Source organism: Podarcis erhardii (assembly GCF_964252035.2).
Source record: "Podarcis erhardii genome assembly, chromosome: Z".
NCBI lineage: Eukaryota > Metazoa > Chordata > Lepidosauria > Squamata > Lacertidae > Podarcis > Podarcis erhardii.
In genome coordinates this window covers 33,861,046-33,879,911 of record NC_138504.1, presented here as the reverse complement: position 1 = coordinate 33,879,911, position 18,866 = coordinate 33,861,046, and the positions used below count along the sequence as shown (strand labels likewise).

The following is an 18,866-nucleotide window of genomic DNA, read 5'->3' as shown; positions in this document are numbered from 1 at the left end:
AATCCCCGCCCCTTTTTAAGGTGGGCTTCGTCCGTTTTTGGAAAATAAGAAGAAGATCATTGTCCCTTTGCGGACACTATACCTTTAAGGGTGGGGCCTCCCTCCCTGGACTGCAACTCCCTTCACGCCTTGGTCGCTGCGCGTAAGGGGCGGGTCGATGGGAATTGTAGTCTGATAACGTCATCGCGGCGAAGCCGGCCCGTGGTAGGTGCGTAGAGCGCATGCGCTTGGGCCGCTGCCGCCGGCGCTGCTACCGTCTCTTTCCCTCGAGCTGCAGCCAGCGCGGGTGCCGTGAGTGGTGCGTCGCTTTTTCCCTGCCGGGTGCGTTTAGTGCGCCTGCGCGAGGCCCTCCTCCTCAAGAGAGAGCTGCTGCCGCGGCTTCTGCTGCTACTGCTGCTTCTCCCGCCGAGCGCTGAGGTGAAGGCGGCGGCGGAGAAAGCGGCGCCTCTAGCCGCGCCTTAAGGTGAGTTCGACTTGTGAGGAGAAAAGCGGCGGCGGCAGCACCTCCGCCTCGTTCGCGGAGAGAGGAACCGGATCGCTGAGGAGAGGAGGGGGGAGGGAAGGGGGCAGGGGAAGGGTCTGGGCCCGCACCCTCCGCCCATCCCTCGCTTCCTCGCGGGAAAAGCGCACGCGCGGGGGGGGGGGGGAGAGAGAGAGCTTCTCCTGCTGGAGCCCAGTAGCGATTCTTTCGGGGTGGGGAGATGCACGCTGGCGCCCCTGCACGCTTCTCCCGCCGTCCTTCCTGCCACTGCTCCTTATGGGCCACCACGGTTAGGCTTCCCTGTGGCCACGATGCTCGGGCTACTCTTCTAAGTGGTGCCACCGATGGCGAGGATGCCCCTCGCGAGAATGCTGGGTAGTGAGTGCCACCACACTCGTGGCGATGCTCCCGGTGAGGCTGCTGCTTGGCGCCTCCCGAAGTAATGAGGCTCCCGGTGGTGGCACAGGTATGGCGATGAGGTCATGGATGCCGGCATGCTTGAGGAGGGGGCTGTTAAGTAGAGCCCCCAATAGTACAAGTGGGTTACATCCCACGAGGATCTGCTCAGAGCTGACCCATTGCCGTGAGTGGGCCTAAGTTAATCATATGCAGAGTGCGCAGTGGCTCCCCTGCCCTTTCCTTGCGGAGGAAGGGGATTCAGCAGCGTGGAGGGGGGTTCCCTGGGTTGGGTTTGATGAAGTCCCACAGGGACAGGTTGTGGAGGGAGGAGAGCTGAGGACTGATAATGAATCCTTGAGGGACCCCAAAAGAAAGAGGGAAATTAGAGAATTCTAACCCCTCACCCAATTGAATATTGGACAATTAGGAAGATTGGACCATGTGGAAACAGAATCATGGAGTCCTACTGGGTCCTTTCATGCTGAGGTCTATGTTGTCCTCCCCTCCTTTTATTCTCACAACAGTACTGTAAGGTAGGTTAGGCTGAGAGGAAATAATAGAATCATAAAATTGGATTCGGAGTTGGAAGGCCATACAACTTCTGTTTAAAAACCTCCAACAAAGGAGAGTCCACCACCTTCCCAGGTAGTCTGTTCCACACCATGAAGCTAACTTTGTTTTTTAAATAATTTTTATTGATTTTTTTCTTATAACAAATATCCAATATCCTAACTAAACATTCATTTTCCAATTCCCCCACTGCCTATTGAGTTCCCTCAGCTTCCTTGTTCTCTGTAAATAAGATTGTAAATGTTTATTTAAATCCTGCCAACAAGTCCATATTTTTTTGTTGTTTCTGCAAATATATTGTAAAAGGTCCCCATTCTTTTTAAAAATCACCATTGTCCTTTTCATGCAGTTTGTCCGTTAACTTTGATAACTCTGCATAATTCATCAACTTTTCTTGCCATTGTTCTTTTGATGGTACATGAAGCTTACTTTGGACTACATATACATAGGATCACACTGCTGATGACTTATCTGCCTGGGATTTGTGAGCTGTGATTTCTGCATTGCAGGGAATTGGACTAGATGATCCTTGGTGTCCCTTCCAACTACAGTTCTATGATTCTATGTCCATTAATCTCAGTGATCCTACTCTTGGATAGAAATACTGTTGAATAAAATCCAATTTTCATAATGAGACTGCTAAGGAACTACTAGTACTGGTATATGCCATTTTATTGCACTTTGCAGAGCAGTAGCGTTGCTTGGGTTCCTGTTGATTTGAAAGGGGAATGTGCAGGAAAACTTCCTGCTTAGTTGTGTTTAGGGCTATTGTGTGTGTTATCACAATGATATCCCATCTTTTCTACAGGGAGCTCCAAAGTGGTGCACGTGGTTCTTTCTGCCCTCCTCCCTATTCTGTCTGCACATCAACCTTGTCACGTAGGTCTGGCTGAGAGGCAGTGACTGGTCCCCAAGTTCGCAGCCAGGGAGCTTCATAGCTGAGTGGTGAATTTGAAGCTCTGAAGTTGCCCCAGCCCTCTTGGTAGGTTTGATCATTATTCCTTTACCTCAGTTTTTTCAGCTCATCAAAATGGGGCAGAGATGGAGGCATCTGTAAGGCATTTAGTTTACTCTAGAGCCTGTACTTGGGTAATAGCAGCAATGGTGCTAAAAGGGGGTGAGACTGAATGTGCTGGGGAGGGACGGCAGGCGGAACGAGGAATCCCCACTTACGTGTGTCTTGTAATGGAACCCCAGTGTACGTGGTTCCTACAGGGAATCTGCAAGGGAGCCATGGACTCAAAAAAGGTTGAGAATCATTGGACCTCAGTATAGTGAACATATTTTTTTTAAAAAAATAATTTTTATTAAGTTTATTTTCTCATAACAAATATCCAATAACATTACTAAACATACATTTTCCAATTTCCCCCCTCCCTGTTGACTTTCCTCAACTACCATTTCAGGTTTGTTACATCAAATGATACATTCTGCTGTTTGTATACTGTAATATGTTGTCACATTGTTAAAGTTCTTATTCTCTGTAAATAAAGTTGTAAATGTTTATTTAAATCCAGCCAACGAGACGATTGAATTGTGCTGCTCAGAAACTGAAGGTCTGTTGAGTCATGTCAGAATGAGGGAAGGAGGGAGCCTCTGTGGGCAGAGGCAGTCTACCTGAGGGAAGGGGAGCGGTTGGTTGGTTGCTTGGTTTTATTCTCATTCTCATTGTGTATTTTGTGTTTTTATGCTGTGAACCACCCGGAGATCTGCCAGGTGAAGGTATAGAAATGTAATAAACAGAAACAGAATGTAGGATGTGTGTGTGTGTGTGTGAGAGAGAGAGAGAGAGAGAGGGAGAGACACTAAGACTAACCAACGAAAATACCAGATGAATAATAAGAATAATACATAAACAATGACATAGTGATTGATGGGGGTTATTTTATTTTGATTTTATATATTCTGATCTTTTTTGCGAATCACCCTGAGACCTCCAGGTATAGGGCGGTATATAAATTCTAATAATAATAATAATTTATTCTTGTTGTTTCTGCAAATATATTGTAAAAGGTTCCCATTCTTTTTCAAAGTCACTATTGTCCTTTTCACGCAATTTGTCCGTTAACTTTGCTATTTCTGCATAGCTCATCAACTTTTCTTGCCATTGTTCTTTTGATGGTACTTCTCCAGTCTTCCAGTTTTGAGCTATTAAGATTCTTGCCGCTGTTGTAGCATACATAAATACGTTTCCGTTTTTCTTTTGGCAATTCTTGTCCTAAAATACCTAACAGAAAAGCTTCTAGTTTTTTAACAAATGTTATCTTAAACATTTAAAAAAATTCATTATATATCATTTCCCAAGAGTGAGTATAACTTTTATATGCACTGAGAAAACAACAAATTTGTGTTACTTGCTTTATTGTGATGTTTGCTTTACGTTCTGGGCCCCTGTGTGCATAAGCAAAAATCTCATAAGGGAAGGAGTACCCTCTAAAAAGCCTCTAATTGCCTGCCCCCCCTCTCCAGTTCTCTCTCACACACACTCTCCACGCAATACTCTCTTCAACTAGAGTTGAAGCTTTGGGGCTGTGTGGAGGCTGGAGGACACGTGAAAAAGTGGCAGCAGCTGCACTACTGTACCCCCTGCACTTCTTGTCTCTCTGGGGCTTCTTCCGCCCTCACTGAAGTTCTTTTTGAGCTCCCGAGAGGCTCTTTTTTGGCGAGCCACAAAAACTCCAGTTCTGTCCCACCATCTATTTGTTTATTTCCTGGCTCTGTTCATATACGTGGTCAAGTTGGTCATGTGTAAGGTGGGGTGTGTGTGCCTGTATTAGTGTAGCAGTAATGCTCTTAGTAATAATTCTGCTACTAATTGTTGTGATTATTGTTTGTGGTAGTGATAATGCTCCTAGTAATGTTACTACCACCTATCCATTGTATTATTTAATGCGGGTATTAAAGCAGTGCCAGCAGTAGTGCTAACGCTCTTCCTCCTCCTCCATACCATCCATCATTACCTGCACCCACAGTAGCAGTAAGAACTTAAGGAGATCCCTGTTGCCAGGCCCACCTAGTCTATCATCCCTCCTTTCCTAGTGGCTCCTCTTCCTGCCCACATTCTGTGGGAGAGACTCCCTGTTTGAAACCTTAGAGAGCTGCTGCCAGTTAGTGCAGACAGTAGTGGGCTAGATGAACACAAGGGTTCATTTGACTTTGTTTAGGACAGCTTTCTGTTTTCCTGTGTCTTCTGAACCTCAACTTGTGGTGTGTTTCCTTCAAACAAGCCACGGCATTAACCAAGGTTTGTTCTTGGCTTACCACTTGTGGTTTGTTTGCAGGAAGCAAAAGCAAAGAGTCCAGATCTGGGCAGCACAGCAAGGCCAACTCTAGCTTGTTTTGTCTTTGATACATGGGAACAAGGTTGAATTTCTTTTGAGAAGTGAGTGCGGGCACCCTTCTCATTCTGGATAAACCATAAGTTGTTTTAAAACTGTGGCTTAATGTGACATGACGGTCTGTGTGTGTGTAATATAATACATTGCCTGTACTACACCTGGAGGCAAGAGTCCTGCTATATCTGGTGAAAGCACACCTGTAGCAATGCTGCAGTGAGACGGTTCCCTCTGCAGTAACAGCTCAAATTTCCTAGAATATGAGTGCAGCATTTTATCAGACTTCTTTGGAGACTCAGACATAGAAGATGGGATTTTGCTGCAACAGCAGCAAACCCTCTTTTCTCCCTAGCTGGTTTGCGGGCTGACCTTTAAACTCCCAAACTCTTCATTTCATTTCATTTCTGAATCTTACTATTAGCATTTGTTGGTATTGCCATCCCAGAAGACTTGATTTCTTAAATCACCCAGACCTTGCATGTTTGAGGGTCTGACTTCCCAGTTTAACAACAACTTATACATGACAGTTTGTATTACTTTTTGCAGATTTGCACAGATGTGGAATGGGAGGCAAGCTTTACCAGCTTTCTGTTTTAAAAATTTCAAATGGAAAATATGTTTAATGGGGAAAAACAATGAAGTGTCTTAATTCATTTAAGAGTTATAATATATGCAAAATAAGCTGAGTGACTCTCTGCCATAGCAAATGGGCAGTGCTGAATTAATTAACAGTTGTACTGGGAAAGGAAACCATTGCATCTGTTCAGATCCAAATGAATAGATGTGAACTTCTTGATGAATCATAGATCATGTCCACACTGTTAAAGCACTGTTAAAGCATGTGGCTTTCCCCAGAGAAATCATGGGAACTGTCATTTACCACTTCACAGAGCTGCAATTCCCAGCACCCTTGGCATACTGCAGTTCCCAGGATTCTTTGGGGGAAGCTATGGGTTTTAAATGTATAGAATAGATTTGACCTCAGTTGTTTCTCTCTGGACCCTGCCTTTGAAATTGTTTTGCTTAGGTTTGGTCACCTTAAGATCAGTGGCATAGTGTCTTTTCAGACTGAAATGTACTACGGTTTTTTAATACTTCCTTTTTCTGATGTCAGATTTGTGCCAGTGACTCCCTTGTGCAGGGACTAGGTGTAGCATGCAGAAGGGACCTGGTAGTAGTGCATTTGCTGTGTTTGGGTCTGAATAGAGACAATGGTTTCTTATTTGTCTTTGCTGCCAGTCTACTGCAGCTACCCCTCTGGAAGTTATTTTTGGGAAAAGCAAGTGCAGAACAGGAGAGCAAGTATTGAAGGACAAAGCCCTGGGGTAGGGCTGGTAACTAGCTTAAAAACCTACCCTAATTTTTCTCTTGTCTCTCCAGTCAGCGCTTACACAAACACTAAAGAATTTATAACATCAGCTTTAGGAGACTGCCATCACAATCCAAGAGATGGTCACTACAAAGTGTGATAATGGCTTTAAGAAGCTTTAAAATTTGTCATTGGGCATGATTGAACATCTATGTTCAGAGATGCTCCACCTTGGAATATCAGGTGCTGGTGAGCAAATGGGAAGGCTGTTGCAGGATGAGGTAGGCTGTGGTCTGATCCAGCAGGACTCATGTGGGTTGAAGGTGTATTGGTGCAATGGGCTTCTAGTTTTAATTTGGGGTTTGTGTGTGTGATGTGTGGCTTGGCTGCCTTAAGTTTGGAAAACCATTATTTTCTCCCTGTTTTCTTGTAGGAGACACCCTCCTTTGAATTGGCTTGCACTTCCATCCCGTGAAGTGCCCGGATCCTGGCTTGCTAGTTTTCATAGCCATGGCAACGGAAGAGAAGAAGCCAGATTCAGAATCAACCAAAACACAATCAACACCCTCCTCTTCAACCAATCAGAGCAAGGTGTGTGTCAGGGCTTCTGGGCTGTAATTCTGTCTGCAAGTTCTAATATTCTGAGGATGGTAAACTCTTGTGTGTAGACCTTATTTTATGGGGGCATGTTTGTTGGCTATCGTTCAGCTAAGAAGAGCCCAACCCCAGCTCCGACTCTTCTGTCACTAGAGGCAGATCTAGATTCATTCATAAGGATCTAACTGCCATACTGTTTACTGTTGCCTGCTTATAGGTTGCCTCCCTTTGGAAAGTATCGAAAGGGATTGTAAGGGAAAGTTCTGATCCAGCTCTTTCCAAGCATCTAACACAGGCTTCCTCAAACTCGGCCCTCCAGATGTTTTTGGCCTACAACTCCCATGATCCCTAACTAGCAGGACCAGTGGTCAGGGATGATGGTAATTGTAGTCTCAAAACATCTGGAGGGCTGAGTTTGAGGTAGCCTGATCTAACACAACACAGAAGGGTTGTTAGAGGTCAAACTAAACTTGATCATTTTGATTAGATATGGCCCCCATCCATCTTGGGCTCCCTTATCTTTGAGTATTTCTGACTGTTTCCTGAATACCTGTTGGGTTTGGATCCTGCCTGCCTGGGACAGCAATAACAGGTGCCGTGGCAGGCCACCTGACAGACCACAGCATGCTAAATCAGTTTTGTAGGGCTGTTCTTGAAGCATCTCTTGTGGTTTTCTTTTCTCAGCCTGCCCCTGTAAAACCAAACTATGCCCTGAAGTTCACGCTGGCAGGACACACAAAAGCTGTCTCATCAGTGAAATTCAGTCCCAATGGGGAGTGGCTGGCCAGTTCTTGTAAGTATCCATTCTGACATGGTCAAGAGGGATCCTTTCCTGACTCCTATTCACATTTATTTCTAGGGCTGTTTCCCAGTTCAAGAAATCTAGTGTTCATTGTGTTAGCCCATGCATCAAGCAAGAGCCAAACCCTCTTTGTTTTTTTAGATTATTTGTTCTTGGGGCAAAGATTAGGCATTCTCTCCTGTCCGAGAAGTGGGAAGCTGCCTTATACATGGTCAGACCATTGGTCCATTCAGGTCAGGATACCATCAATACTGACTGGCAGCAGATCTCCAGGATTTCAAGTGGGGGGTTATTTTCCAACTCTACCTCAGTTTGCCAAGTATTGAACCTGGAACCTTCTGCATGCAGAGCAGATGCTCTTCCAGAGTGAATGTCCCTTTTTAGATGGTTCTTACCATCACTAATTTCGCACTTGGGACTTCCTGTACACTATGAAAACTAAGGGAGGGAGGGTTTTTTGGGTTTTTTTTGCTAGAGGGAGCATTTAGAAATATCCTATTTATAGTCTGCATTTGAAACTGAATTATATGCCTTGTGCAAGTCAAGTACATTTGCACAGTTTCCTACTCAGATGTGAGAGGTGTAAAAATTCTTCTGCTAATATCATATGATGGTGGGCTGTATTTATGTATTCACTTAAACAAATGCATCTTTATAACCCCCATCTTCTCTAAAAAGAGGGCAAAAAAGAGTATAATCAGAGTTCAAAAATACCTGCATGCTTCCCCACCCCCACGTTGCAGGGTCAAGGTGCCTAAAATAATTTTTGTTGGTGGATTCTCTTCTTTTTTTTAGCGGCTGATAAGCTTATAAAAATCTGGGGTGCCTATGATGGCAAATTTGAGAAAACCATATCTGGCCACAAACTGGTGAGTACCTCCCAATTAATAAGGGGACTGGTTGAAGTGTTTGTTGCAGAGTTAACTGGACAAGTGCCTCAAGATGTAACAGTGGCTTCTGCCTATGCAAATAAGGAATTGGTGGCTGGGGATTTTTAACCATCTTCTTGCCTGGAGGGATTTAGCCTATGGGGGCATGGGGAATAGGTTACAACAGTTGCTCACTTCAGGAGTAGATCGTTAACCATTTCTGTTGCTTGGGTTGTTTGGTTTTTTTGCCTTCTAGAACATGAGAAAAGTTCATTGCAAAATAGTACATGAAAGCGAAGGAGTTATTTGGCTAACCCTTTTTTTTGTTTCTGTTATGCTCTGCTGCTTGGAGGGAGGAGGTTTTTTTGCTAGAGGGAGCATTTAGAGATATTATCCTATTTACAGTCTGCATTTGTAACCACCTCATTCTTTGTAAATTGTACACAGTTTATCAGTTAAAAACGGGTGAATGACTTTTTGTAAAAAAACTAAATATTATCTGTTGCAGGGAATCTCTGATGTCGCTTGGTCATCCGATTCAAACCTTCTTGTATCTGCTTCAGATGACAAAACTCTCAAAATCTGGGACGTGAGCTCAGTAAGAAGTTTGTAGTTGCATCCCCTACTTGTTTTGCTTACCACCCAGCCATCTTGGAGAGCCTTAACTGGATTCTAATTTGACTGTCTATCTATAATGGTGCTCCTGATCCAGCTAAACTCACTTCTGACTTTTCATGGCACTAAATCACAAACTCAGCTTTATCAGGACTTCTAGGTTTTCCTGTCCATTGAACTGAGTCTGCTCTTTGTTGTTAAAAGGCTAGATTAAAAGTTCAAAATAAATTTACCTCAATTTATATCTTGTTCATTTTACAAAATGTTGCCAGCAGTCTGTGCATAACGAATACATAAAAACTACCTGTGTGGTTAAAATAAATCTTTAAGGGATCCGTCCTGATAATTCAGACAATGTCAGAGACCCATTTTAGGCAGTAATATAATCCTTTTTGTGTGTGGATTATTATTATTAACAGTCCAAACTATAAACAAATACCTTCACCCCTTAATGTGGACCCAGCCACCAGATATATAGCCTTTAAATATCTTAAACTGCTATGGAAAATTTAACAAACATTTTCCTTCTCATGGGTATTTATGTTCCTGACAACAAAAAGAAGTTTGTGTTGGCTAAACTTTGAGAGCTGTAGTGTACATATTTTCATTGAAATGTGCATGGATAGCAAAGCAATTTTTTAAGGCCAAGATTTGTGAGTTTTTCTTAACGGTTGTTTTGCAGGCTGAATAGTTTTTAAATGCAGTTCCCTTTTTGGTTAACTTTTTGAAGGGGAGATATAGGAATTCCCTTCCTGCATTGCTGGCTCATTGTTGTCCTGTTAAACCTGTTAGTGGTTCATTCCACTAATGGTGCTGTGGTCACTTAACATTGGGGGATGGGGAGCAGAGAACCAGGACATCCTGCAGATGTAGCTTTGTCTCCAGGTGAACTGACACTGGTTCTCTCCCACCCAATAGCTGAGCATTTTAAACTTGAGTCCCAGTCCAGTGTGTGATATCTCTAGTGTCTCCACCATATGGTGCTACATTCCTCACTGTGCAGCCAGTCCTAAGAATATGGAGCTCTGGCTCATTTACTGTTTTTATTATCATTTTAGGGGAAATGCTTGAAAACCCTGAAGGGGCACAGCAACTATGTCTTCTGCTGCAATTTCAACCCACAGTCCAACCTCATTGTCTCAGGATCGGTGAGCATTTGCTTTTGCTGAAAAGAGGCAGTGGGTCGCTCCAGCTATCTCTTTCATAAGACAGAAAATGGTGGGCTGAGCTCTGACTCAAATCTCTAGCTGTGTTGCAGCAGGCATTAACTGTTTCATTTCAGGGCATCATGGTGCTGGTAGGACACAGTTTCCTCTTGCCCTGGCAGATATTGCCCTGGCAGATATTCAACTAATGTATGTGGGGTTGTGGGGAGGGAGTGGAGAAGAGAAATATTGGCCAAGTATCTGCTCTGTTGTTGATTTCATCAGTGAACACACCATTGTGATATTTGAGTCACAAAGGTAGAGTCCACAGGCCTATAAATCACACAGGCTTATGCAGAGGCATTTCCTTACCTTAGGTTTACACAGGTGCAAGGAGAACAGGGTGCCTGCTCCTTACCAGGCTAGCTGAAAGCTGAGTTTTTCCTGCACAAGCATTATTGGCACATTCTTAAAACAGTCTGAGGAAGCAGGTGATCCCAACAATTTCCTCTCACACTCTTTTACAGAATTTACATCTCTTCACGTGTTAGCTATCTGTTAAAGCATCTACTGTAATTTCCACTAATTTCCAAAATGCATAAAGATGACAAGCCATTTGGATCTGGGCCTCCTGCTGAAAGGCAGGAGTAAGCCCTGTCTATCTCTGCTTTTTGTGAGTGGGGTGTCCCTGCAGTGCACTCTATAGAGCAGCTGCTATATAGGACAGGTAGCTTGTGATGCTCCAGGACAGTTGGAAAGGCCCCCCTGGTTGTTAATTTAGTCCCAGGGTGAACCTTCACTATCTGTCTCTGCTGTAGTTCAAACTCGGATGTTCTGTGCAATGGCTGTGTAACAGGACAGCAAGGAGAAGGAACAAAAATTGGTAATAAAACTTTTTGCAATAGAGGTAGCATTGTTTGTAAAATCTCAACTGTGCAATAAACTTTGCCCTGATTTCACACAGAGGTGCTTGAACAGTGACTTCTTGCTTTGGAAAGAGGAGAGATGATGGAACCTGATTCTAGGTTTCTTGTGAAGATATTAACCACAGAGAAATCTTGTCCCTGATTTTGTCAATGGAGTTCCTTTACAAGTAGTTGAAATTTTAAGAGACAACACTGAAATCTTCTGAGTTTATTCCTTTGTTTTGTCTCCAGTTTGATGAGAGTGTGAGGATATGGGACGTCAAAACCGGGAAGTGCCTAAAAACCCTGCCAGCCCATTCTGACCCGGTTTCAGCGGTAGGTCCTCTTGGGATGAGTTGAGATGAGCTGGGCTGTCCCTTATGCTCCCCCACCCCCGCCCCATCCCATGACAAAGTTGCCTGCCACCTGTCAGTAACATTTCAAGCTTCTTGAGTGAACTCCTGGTCTTCCAGGCTGAGCAAGTGGAGTAAAATATTGCTGCTGCTGCTGCTGCTGCCGCTGCCTTGTTTGGCTAATGGTTCAGCAGTGTCAGCTGGGGAGGAAAGCTTGCCCTGCTAGATGTGAAATCCTACATCTGATGCTTACTCCAACCATAGGAATACAACACTCCATGCCACAGCAGTCTTTGGCTCCAGGTGGATGTCTTGCACCTTAAATTCTGCAGTAAACATTCAGCAAACTGGCAGAGTCTCTTAAAGAGCAGCAGTGTATTTAAATTGGGTCTTGGTATGGGGGGCATTCTGGCACCAACCTTAGGGAATTTTCTTCCTGAAAAAGGTGCCTTGTACCACAGATGCAATATTGCCTCTTGCTAAGCCACCAAAATAATGTTTATTTATGTGTGGCAGTATAAATTCAATTAATAATAAATTCTTGCCTCCAGGTGCATTTTAACCGTGATGGCTCCCTGATAGTGTCCAGCAGCTATGATGGCCTCTGGTAAGTGGGAGAAGGAGAGAAGGCTGTGTTTAGATCCTGAGTCTGTGAGGTGGGGGCATTCAGCCACCCGAGGAATGATGGGTAGAGAATGGGTCCCTCTGTCCACAATTTTGACTTGATTTCCAGTCCCTCCCTCCAACCCCCCAAGAGGCAGCTCTTTTGTTCTCCTGCCGCTAAACTGGCTCAGACTGGCTGTATCTTAAATATTGATAATTTTAAGCCTCAACATTGGAAGAATAGGCTAAGAGGTATGTGCGCACATGTGTGTGTGCACATGTGCTGTGTATATGGGAGATCTGTGTCACTTGCTTTAATTATTTAATCTGATGATTATGCTGGTTCTGACTTATAAAAAAGAAAGAAAAAGAAGCTGTCACACAGTGCATAGGGGAACACAGCTTTCATGCAAAAGGTCCCTGCAGCATCTATAATCATCGTTTATTTATATGTCATCTTTACATAGTTATACCATGCTCAGGTCAGCTTACGTAATTACAAAAAAATCAACCATATTCAGTCATAAACAATACATGAAAACTTTTTAATAAGTATAGAAGGATTTTTATTTTTTTTACAGAAAACCCAAATAATTCATAAAGGGTCTAACTGTAAAGATAGAAAAGCCTAATTCCATTAACAGCAAAGCTTATTCACACTCACACACCCACCCACCCTGATTAAACCTTGACAGAGACGCCTTCATGTCCCACCCCAATAGTCTCTAAGCCAGGCATCCCCAACCTTCAGCCCCCCAGATGTTTTGGACTACAATTCCCACCATCCTTTACCACTGTTCCTGTTAGCTAGGGATCATGGGAGTTGTAGGCCAAAACATCTGGAGGGCCGCAGGTTGGGGATGCCTGCTCTAGGCATTCTGAACAGTAGGTCCCGCAGGACTCACATTTAAGATGATCTCTGGCCCCTTCAGCAGCAGCAGCGCTTGCAGGACTCGTTTGGAGCTCTCTCAGGCCAGGTGGGAATAGCTCAGCAAAGTAGGGAGCAGGTCACCAGCAAATATTTCAGCAGTTAAGAGCAGAGTATATACCAACTGTCTGATCCTCTGCTTTTGCCAAACTTGTGTGTTGTCCCCCTCGGCTCTCTCCCCCAACCATAGTTTTTTGTTGCCTTACTAATGGTGACTTTCATCTTCACCTTGCAGCCGAATCTGGGATACAGCATCAGGACAGTGTTTGAAAACACTGATTGGTAAGTTTTGTGTGTGCGTGCTCCAAAGGCCCCTGCTAACATATCCCGCAATAATAGCCTTTCATATGAAAATGATGGGTTTCTCTTTCCCTTCGCTGCAGATGATGACAACCCCCCTGTGTCTTTTGTGAAGTTCTCTCCCAATGGCAAATATATTCTAGCGGCAACGTTGGACAAGTAAGAGTCAAGGGGTGTTGTGCTGCTTTTTCAGAGTAAATAACTAATTATTGTGGCAGGGTTGCTCAGCTTTATCAAAGAAACAAAACTTCCAAATACAGGGGCATTACACCTCCTGATTTACTAGATCACAACCATACATATTTAAACATTAGCTAAACTAGCTAAACTGGAGAAAGAAGTATGCGCAGTCATAACCATCCAGACTTCATTTTGGTTGACAGCTTTGAATATGTTTCTGCATATATATTGCGCTCTCATTTTTCTGGCCAATTTGAAACCTAAGATAAAAGACCACTCTTTTCAGTTCCAGGGATCCATTCTAGAAGATGAGAAGTAGGGGTGGGAACAGAGTGATTGTGAGGGCAAGTTGCTGAAAGGGTGAACTGTGAGAGTTCAGAAACATATTAAACTCTAGTGAGGAGGTAGTTGAATAGATATCTGAGTGGGGAAGGTGCAATGAGCTCACAGAAAAGTGGTCATGGCGATACAATGAATGGCAATGGGAGAGAGAAGTCACTCTAAAGTTTAGATGAGAAGAAAGTCTCTTCTCTAGGTAAAGAGATAAAATATGATAGACATTTGATGAAGAGGCTTAAAACTAGCAGATACAGTGGTACCTCGGGTTACAGACGCTTCAGGTTACAGACTCCGCTAACCCAGAAATAGTACCTTGGGCTAAGAACTTTGCTTCAGGATAAGAACAGAAACCGTGCAGCGGTGGCAGGAGGCCCCATTAGCTAAAGTGGTACCTCAGATTAAGAACAGTTTCAGCTCAGAACGGACCTCCAGAATGAATTAAGTTCTTAACCCGAGGTACCACTGTAGTTGCTTTAGATAGGCATGAGGATGTATGAAACATCTGAACACCCTAGAAGCCTAGATACTATTTTAAACTATTGTGCTTCATTTCCCTGTCTTTTGCTCCAGCACTCTTAAGCTTTGGGACTACAGCAAAGGAAAGGTGAGTCTTGATATTTTCCTTAACAGTGAACTTACTAAGGGAAGTCTTTTTAATAAATGTTTTGGTTGGCTGGTTGGTTCTCCCCACCTTTTACTTACAGTCCAAATCTCTGTGTGTGTTAACTCAGAAATAACTCGCTGGGTTCAGTAGGGCTACTCCTTAGTAAACGTTTTAAGACTCCAGCCATAGGTTATTATTGAAATTTTTCAGTTCTATACAGCTTTATATTTTCAAGAAAAAAATCTCAAAGTGATTTACAGCACATTAAAATAATAGTCCACAGTAAAACATTACTGAAGAAAGTAAAACAAGTAAAAATGTGATATTAAAAATGTGTCACTGGAGTGAATTGTGCATTGTTTCACATGCTGGGGGGGGGGGGCAGGGAAAGATGACTGTAATTGGTAAAATGTCTGACTGAATTGTTAAATATATTAACATTGACAATATGCACAATTCATTTTTTGCTTTGCTATCTTGAAAAACAAAAACAAAAAAGGCCAAAGGTGACTATAATGGCACCCGCAACCTACGTTTAAGGGGCCATTTGGTGAATAGCTTACACATCTGAGTTTCTAACACTGGTGAGCACAGGTTGCTGGATCCAGCATCTAAGCTCTTCTTATGTTCTGTTGTAAAGCTCGGTCAAGGAAATGTGCTTGGGGGCTTGCTTTTCTGCCTCTGACGTCTGTGGTGTATTCTGTGGTCTTTTTATATTCCAGTGCCTAAAGACCTACACAGGCCACAAGAACGAGAAGTACTGCATCTTTGCCAACTTCTCTGTTACTGGTGGAAAGGTGAGAATTTCTTTTTCTGGGCTGCTGTGGAAAGGGTTTTGAGCCTAAATCTGCAAAGTCAACTCATGGTTTTGCTTTGAAAGTAAACAGGGATGCTTAGTCCTTCTAAGCTGTTCTCTAGAGTTCATTAATAATAAATCCTGCATGCATCATTTTAGTTGGCCTGGAGTGAGGTTGCTCCTTCTTCCCATATTAATACATTTGTTTTATCCCTCATTTAGTGGATCGTTTCTGGTTCAGAGGACAACCTGGTTTACATTTGGAACCTCCAAACGAAAGAGATTGTACAGAAGCTGCAAGGGCATACAGGTGGGAGGTCCCAGAATATTTTAAGTGGTTTACCCCTAAGTGGTGTGAACTCACAACTATTTTGGACTGCTTACTTAGCTAGGAAAGGAAGACCTGACTAAATAAGATCTCCCCCCCCCCAGCAAGCATCCCTCTCCAGTGTCTCATGTCTTGTAGAGGGGTTGCTCTAGAAGTGTATTGAAGATGGTTCACTGAGGACTAATGAACTTGCTTCTGAATGCTTTGGTACAGAAATTCTGCCATGGGTGTGTCCTTGACTTTAAAGGAGTAATTGTATTTGATTAATCAAGAAGATTTCTTATCCTTCATAATCAGTTCACAGTAGAATACAGTGGACCCTCCGGATACAAACTTAATTCATTCTGAGGGTCTGTTCACACCCCAAAAGTTATGCTCAGAGTGCTTCTGTGCATGGCGAAACCCAGAAGTATACACTTCCAGGTTTGCCGTGGCCATAACCCAAAGATTCTGTATCCAGAGGGATACATAAGTAGAGGTACGACTGTATATAATTAAAAAAAATATTACAACTATAAAATGCACAAAAACCTTTCTAAGTGGAACAGAACAGTGTAAATTCATCCTACTGAATGAAATTCCTTAACTATTAGAAGATAAGGTTGGCAAGCAATTAGGGCAGGTCTATTATAGCTTAGTGGTTAGAACATCTGCTTTGCATGCACAGTCCCAGGTTCAATCCCCAATCTCCTGGTAGGGATGGGAGAGATTCATGCATGAAACCTTGGAAAGCCACTGCCAGTAAGTGTAGACAGTACTGAGCTAGCAGCAAACTTTTGTGGGTTTAATTTGCAGGTTACCTTCAACAATGGTCCACTCACCCAAGCAGATTGACGTTTTGTTTTTTTACTGAATCACTGGATGACATGCCTTTTGTTGCTTTCTGTCTCTCCCAACAGATGTTGTGATCTCTACAGCTTGCCATCCAACGGAGAACATCATTGCCTCAGCAGCTCTAGAAAACGACAAAACAATTAAACTTTGGAAGAGTGACTGTTAAAATGCTTTCAGCATCACTTCAGAGACTGCTGGGGGGTGTCTGGAAAACATGGGGGTATTTTGTGTTTGTGTTTTTTGAAGACCCATTTGCCAGGAAACAAAGCAACCTTTGAGAAGATGATTTCTCCTAGTCTTTGCCCAAAGAACTTCTTTCTTTGGCTTGTCTCCAAACTGGGCAAATATAGGTTTTTTGTGGGGGGGAAATTATAAAAAGGTTCTGTTTTCTTTGATGAATTGGCGGCTTTCCTACTGGGAAGCCATTAACTATTCTCTCCTTGGAGAATAAGATGGCATCCTCATTCCTTGGAGGGAACTCTGTCTCCTAACAGCAACCACCGCCAAGTCATAAACTTAGAAAGAATCTGGATATGTTAACATTCTTAAAGAAAAAGAAAAAAAGATCCAGGCAGGTAGGCCCTAGTACATAAAACTTTAAATAGAAGAGCCATGGTGGCTCATTACTAAAGGCAATTTTTTTAACGTGACCAAACAAGTGTTCTTTTGCCTTGCGCCTCTTCTCATTTCCCACCCATCCAAGTTTCCAGAACCTGTGATTAAATCACCCTTTCTTTGTCCTTCTGTGTAATGCACCCTGTTCATCATGCTCTCTGATAGATGCTACTTGACAGTAAAAGTCTATTCACGCTTTTCACCCCACCCCCACCCCAAATTATCTGTTCAACCTCTGTCCTCCAAAGTCCTTGCTTGTGGCTTTTTGTTTGTTTTTACTTTAAAAAAAATATTCTGGCAAATTTCACAAACTGTACAGTTATTTCTGTGTAAAAAACAAAACAAAAACACTTTTTTAATCTTGGAAACCTCATTGTATGAGCTTGTATTTGCTAATGGTATGGCTTTATTCTATCCTCCCCTTCCACATTGGTATATTCCTTTTCTACCCTTTCTTTCCTCCTCTGCGCTTATCAATATTTTACACATCAAACCTGGTTACCATATGCACAATAAAAAGGTGGGATTTTTTGTGAATTGGTCGTCATTCAAGTGGACTGGTGTACAGTGTCTCTGGATGTGGCCCCTGCCAATTCCTTGTGTGGACTACAATTCCTTGGGGTCACAGCTGATTGCCTCATGACCTGCTTCCAAAGACAAAAACCAGCGTGCAGTGGAAGGAACTGAAGACAAAATTATTATACATTCAGATTCATTACATGCTCTTCCCCATCTCTTCCCAAGACAGGTTACAATTTAAAAATCAGTGTTAAATTCAGCCATAGGAGTAGGGTGGGTCCTGGAAATATCAAAGGCTCAGGGTAATGAAGGCATTGAAGGAAACTCACTTAGCTATTGCTGAAGAGAGATTGAAAATAGTCTTTCCTACATAAGAGAAGCCTGCAGGACCAGGTCAGTAGCCACCCATCTAGTCCAGCATCCTGTTCTCACACTAGTCAGCCAGATGCCCGAAAGGGAAGCCCATAAGCAGAATCCAAAAACAAGAGACCTCTCCCCTCCTGTGGTTCCCAGCAATGTATTCAAAAGCAGTGCTGCCTTTGACGATGAAGGTAAAGCATAGCTAGTAGCCATTGATTGCCTTCTCTATGAATTGGTCCACTCCAGCCCAATCTTAAAGCTGTCCAAGTTGGTGGCCAGTTATCTTGGCAGCTGTGATTTTAGGGATTTTTTAGGGACACTTGAACTGCTTGGGATGATGTACTGACACCCATTTCCACTCATAGGAGATGGCCATGGAAGAGACAAGCTTGTGTTAGTACAGTTTGTTAGTTTCCATAGGTCTGACTGGTGTACAGGGTGTGTGTATACCTGGAACTCCTTTACATCTGCAGGTGAGGCAGTGGATGTGCTTGCCTTGGTAATGGACTGGATGAGAGCCAACAAACAAGCTCAATCCCAATAAGACGGAGGCACTCTTAGTGGGCAGTTCCCTAGACCAGATGGTTGGGAGGCTGCCTGCTCTTGATGAGATTACATTCCCTCTGAAGGAGCAGCTTGGGGGTACTCCATGATCCATTGCTGACATTTGAGGCTCAGGTGGCACAGAGTGCCTTCCATCAGCTTTGACTGGTGGCCCAGCTGCGCTACCAGTCAAAGTGGGATAGATAGCCTAACTTCTGCTGCCTATGCTCTGGTAACCTCTGCTACTTGGGCTGCCTCTGAAGACTGTTCAGAAACTTCCACTGGTGAAGAATTCAGTGACCAGGTCGGGCATCAGGGCAATACAATTTGAGCATATAATGCCAATCCTGGCCTGACTGCATTGGCTGCCAATTAGTTTCTGGGCTCAATTCAAAGTGATGGTTTTCACCTATAAAGCCCAGGGCAGGGCAGCAATACTTCAAGGACTGCTGCTCCCCAATATGAACCAACCCAGACCCTGCAATCACCATCTGAGTCCCTTCGTGTGCCTCCTTGATGAGAGGTCTGGAGGATGAC

General features: G+C 43.5%; 1 protein-coding gene across 3 annotated transcripts; it reads left to right on the top strand.

Moving 5' to 3' along the window:
- The first annotated feature begins 217 nt into the window (after nt 1-217).
- WDR5 (WD repeat domain 5) lies at nt 218-17,444 on the top strand. 3 transcript variants are annotated; one of them, XM_081847217.1, is made up of 15 exons: nt 218-463; nt 2,259-2,436; nt 6,528-6,685; nt 7,376-7,484; nt 8,289-8,362; nt 8,871-8,960; nt 10,036-10,125; nt 11,280-11,363; nt 11,932-11,987; nt 13,147-13,193; nt 13,295-13,370; nt 14,301-14,334; nt 15,057-15,131; nt 15,353-15,440; nt 16,358-17,444. In XM_081847217.1, the coding sequence occupies exons 3-15, from the start codon at nt 6,605-6,607 to the stop codon at nt 16,456-16,458; spliced, it is 1,005 nt and encodes a 334-aa protein (XP_081703343.1). In that variant the 5' UTR covers nt 218-463; nt 2,259-2,436; nt 6,528-6,604; the 3' UTR covers nt 16,459-17,444. The 3 variants fall into 3 exon arrangements, with proteins under 3 accessions (XP_081703343.1, XP_081703344.1, XP_081703342.1); XM_081847216.1 differs by having other exon boundaries at nt 219-463; nt 2,259-2,432; XM_081847218.1 differs by lacking the exon at nt 2,259-2,436.
- The last annotated feature ends 1,422 nt before the right edge of the window (nt 17,445-18,866 follow it).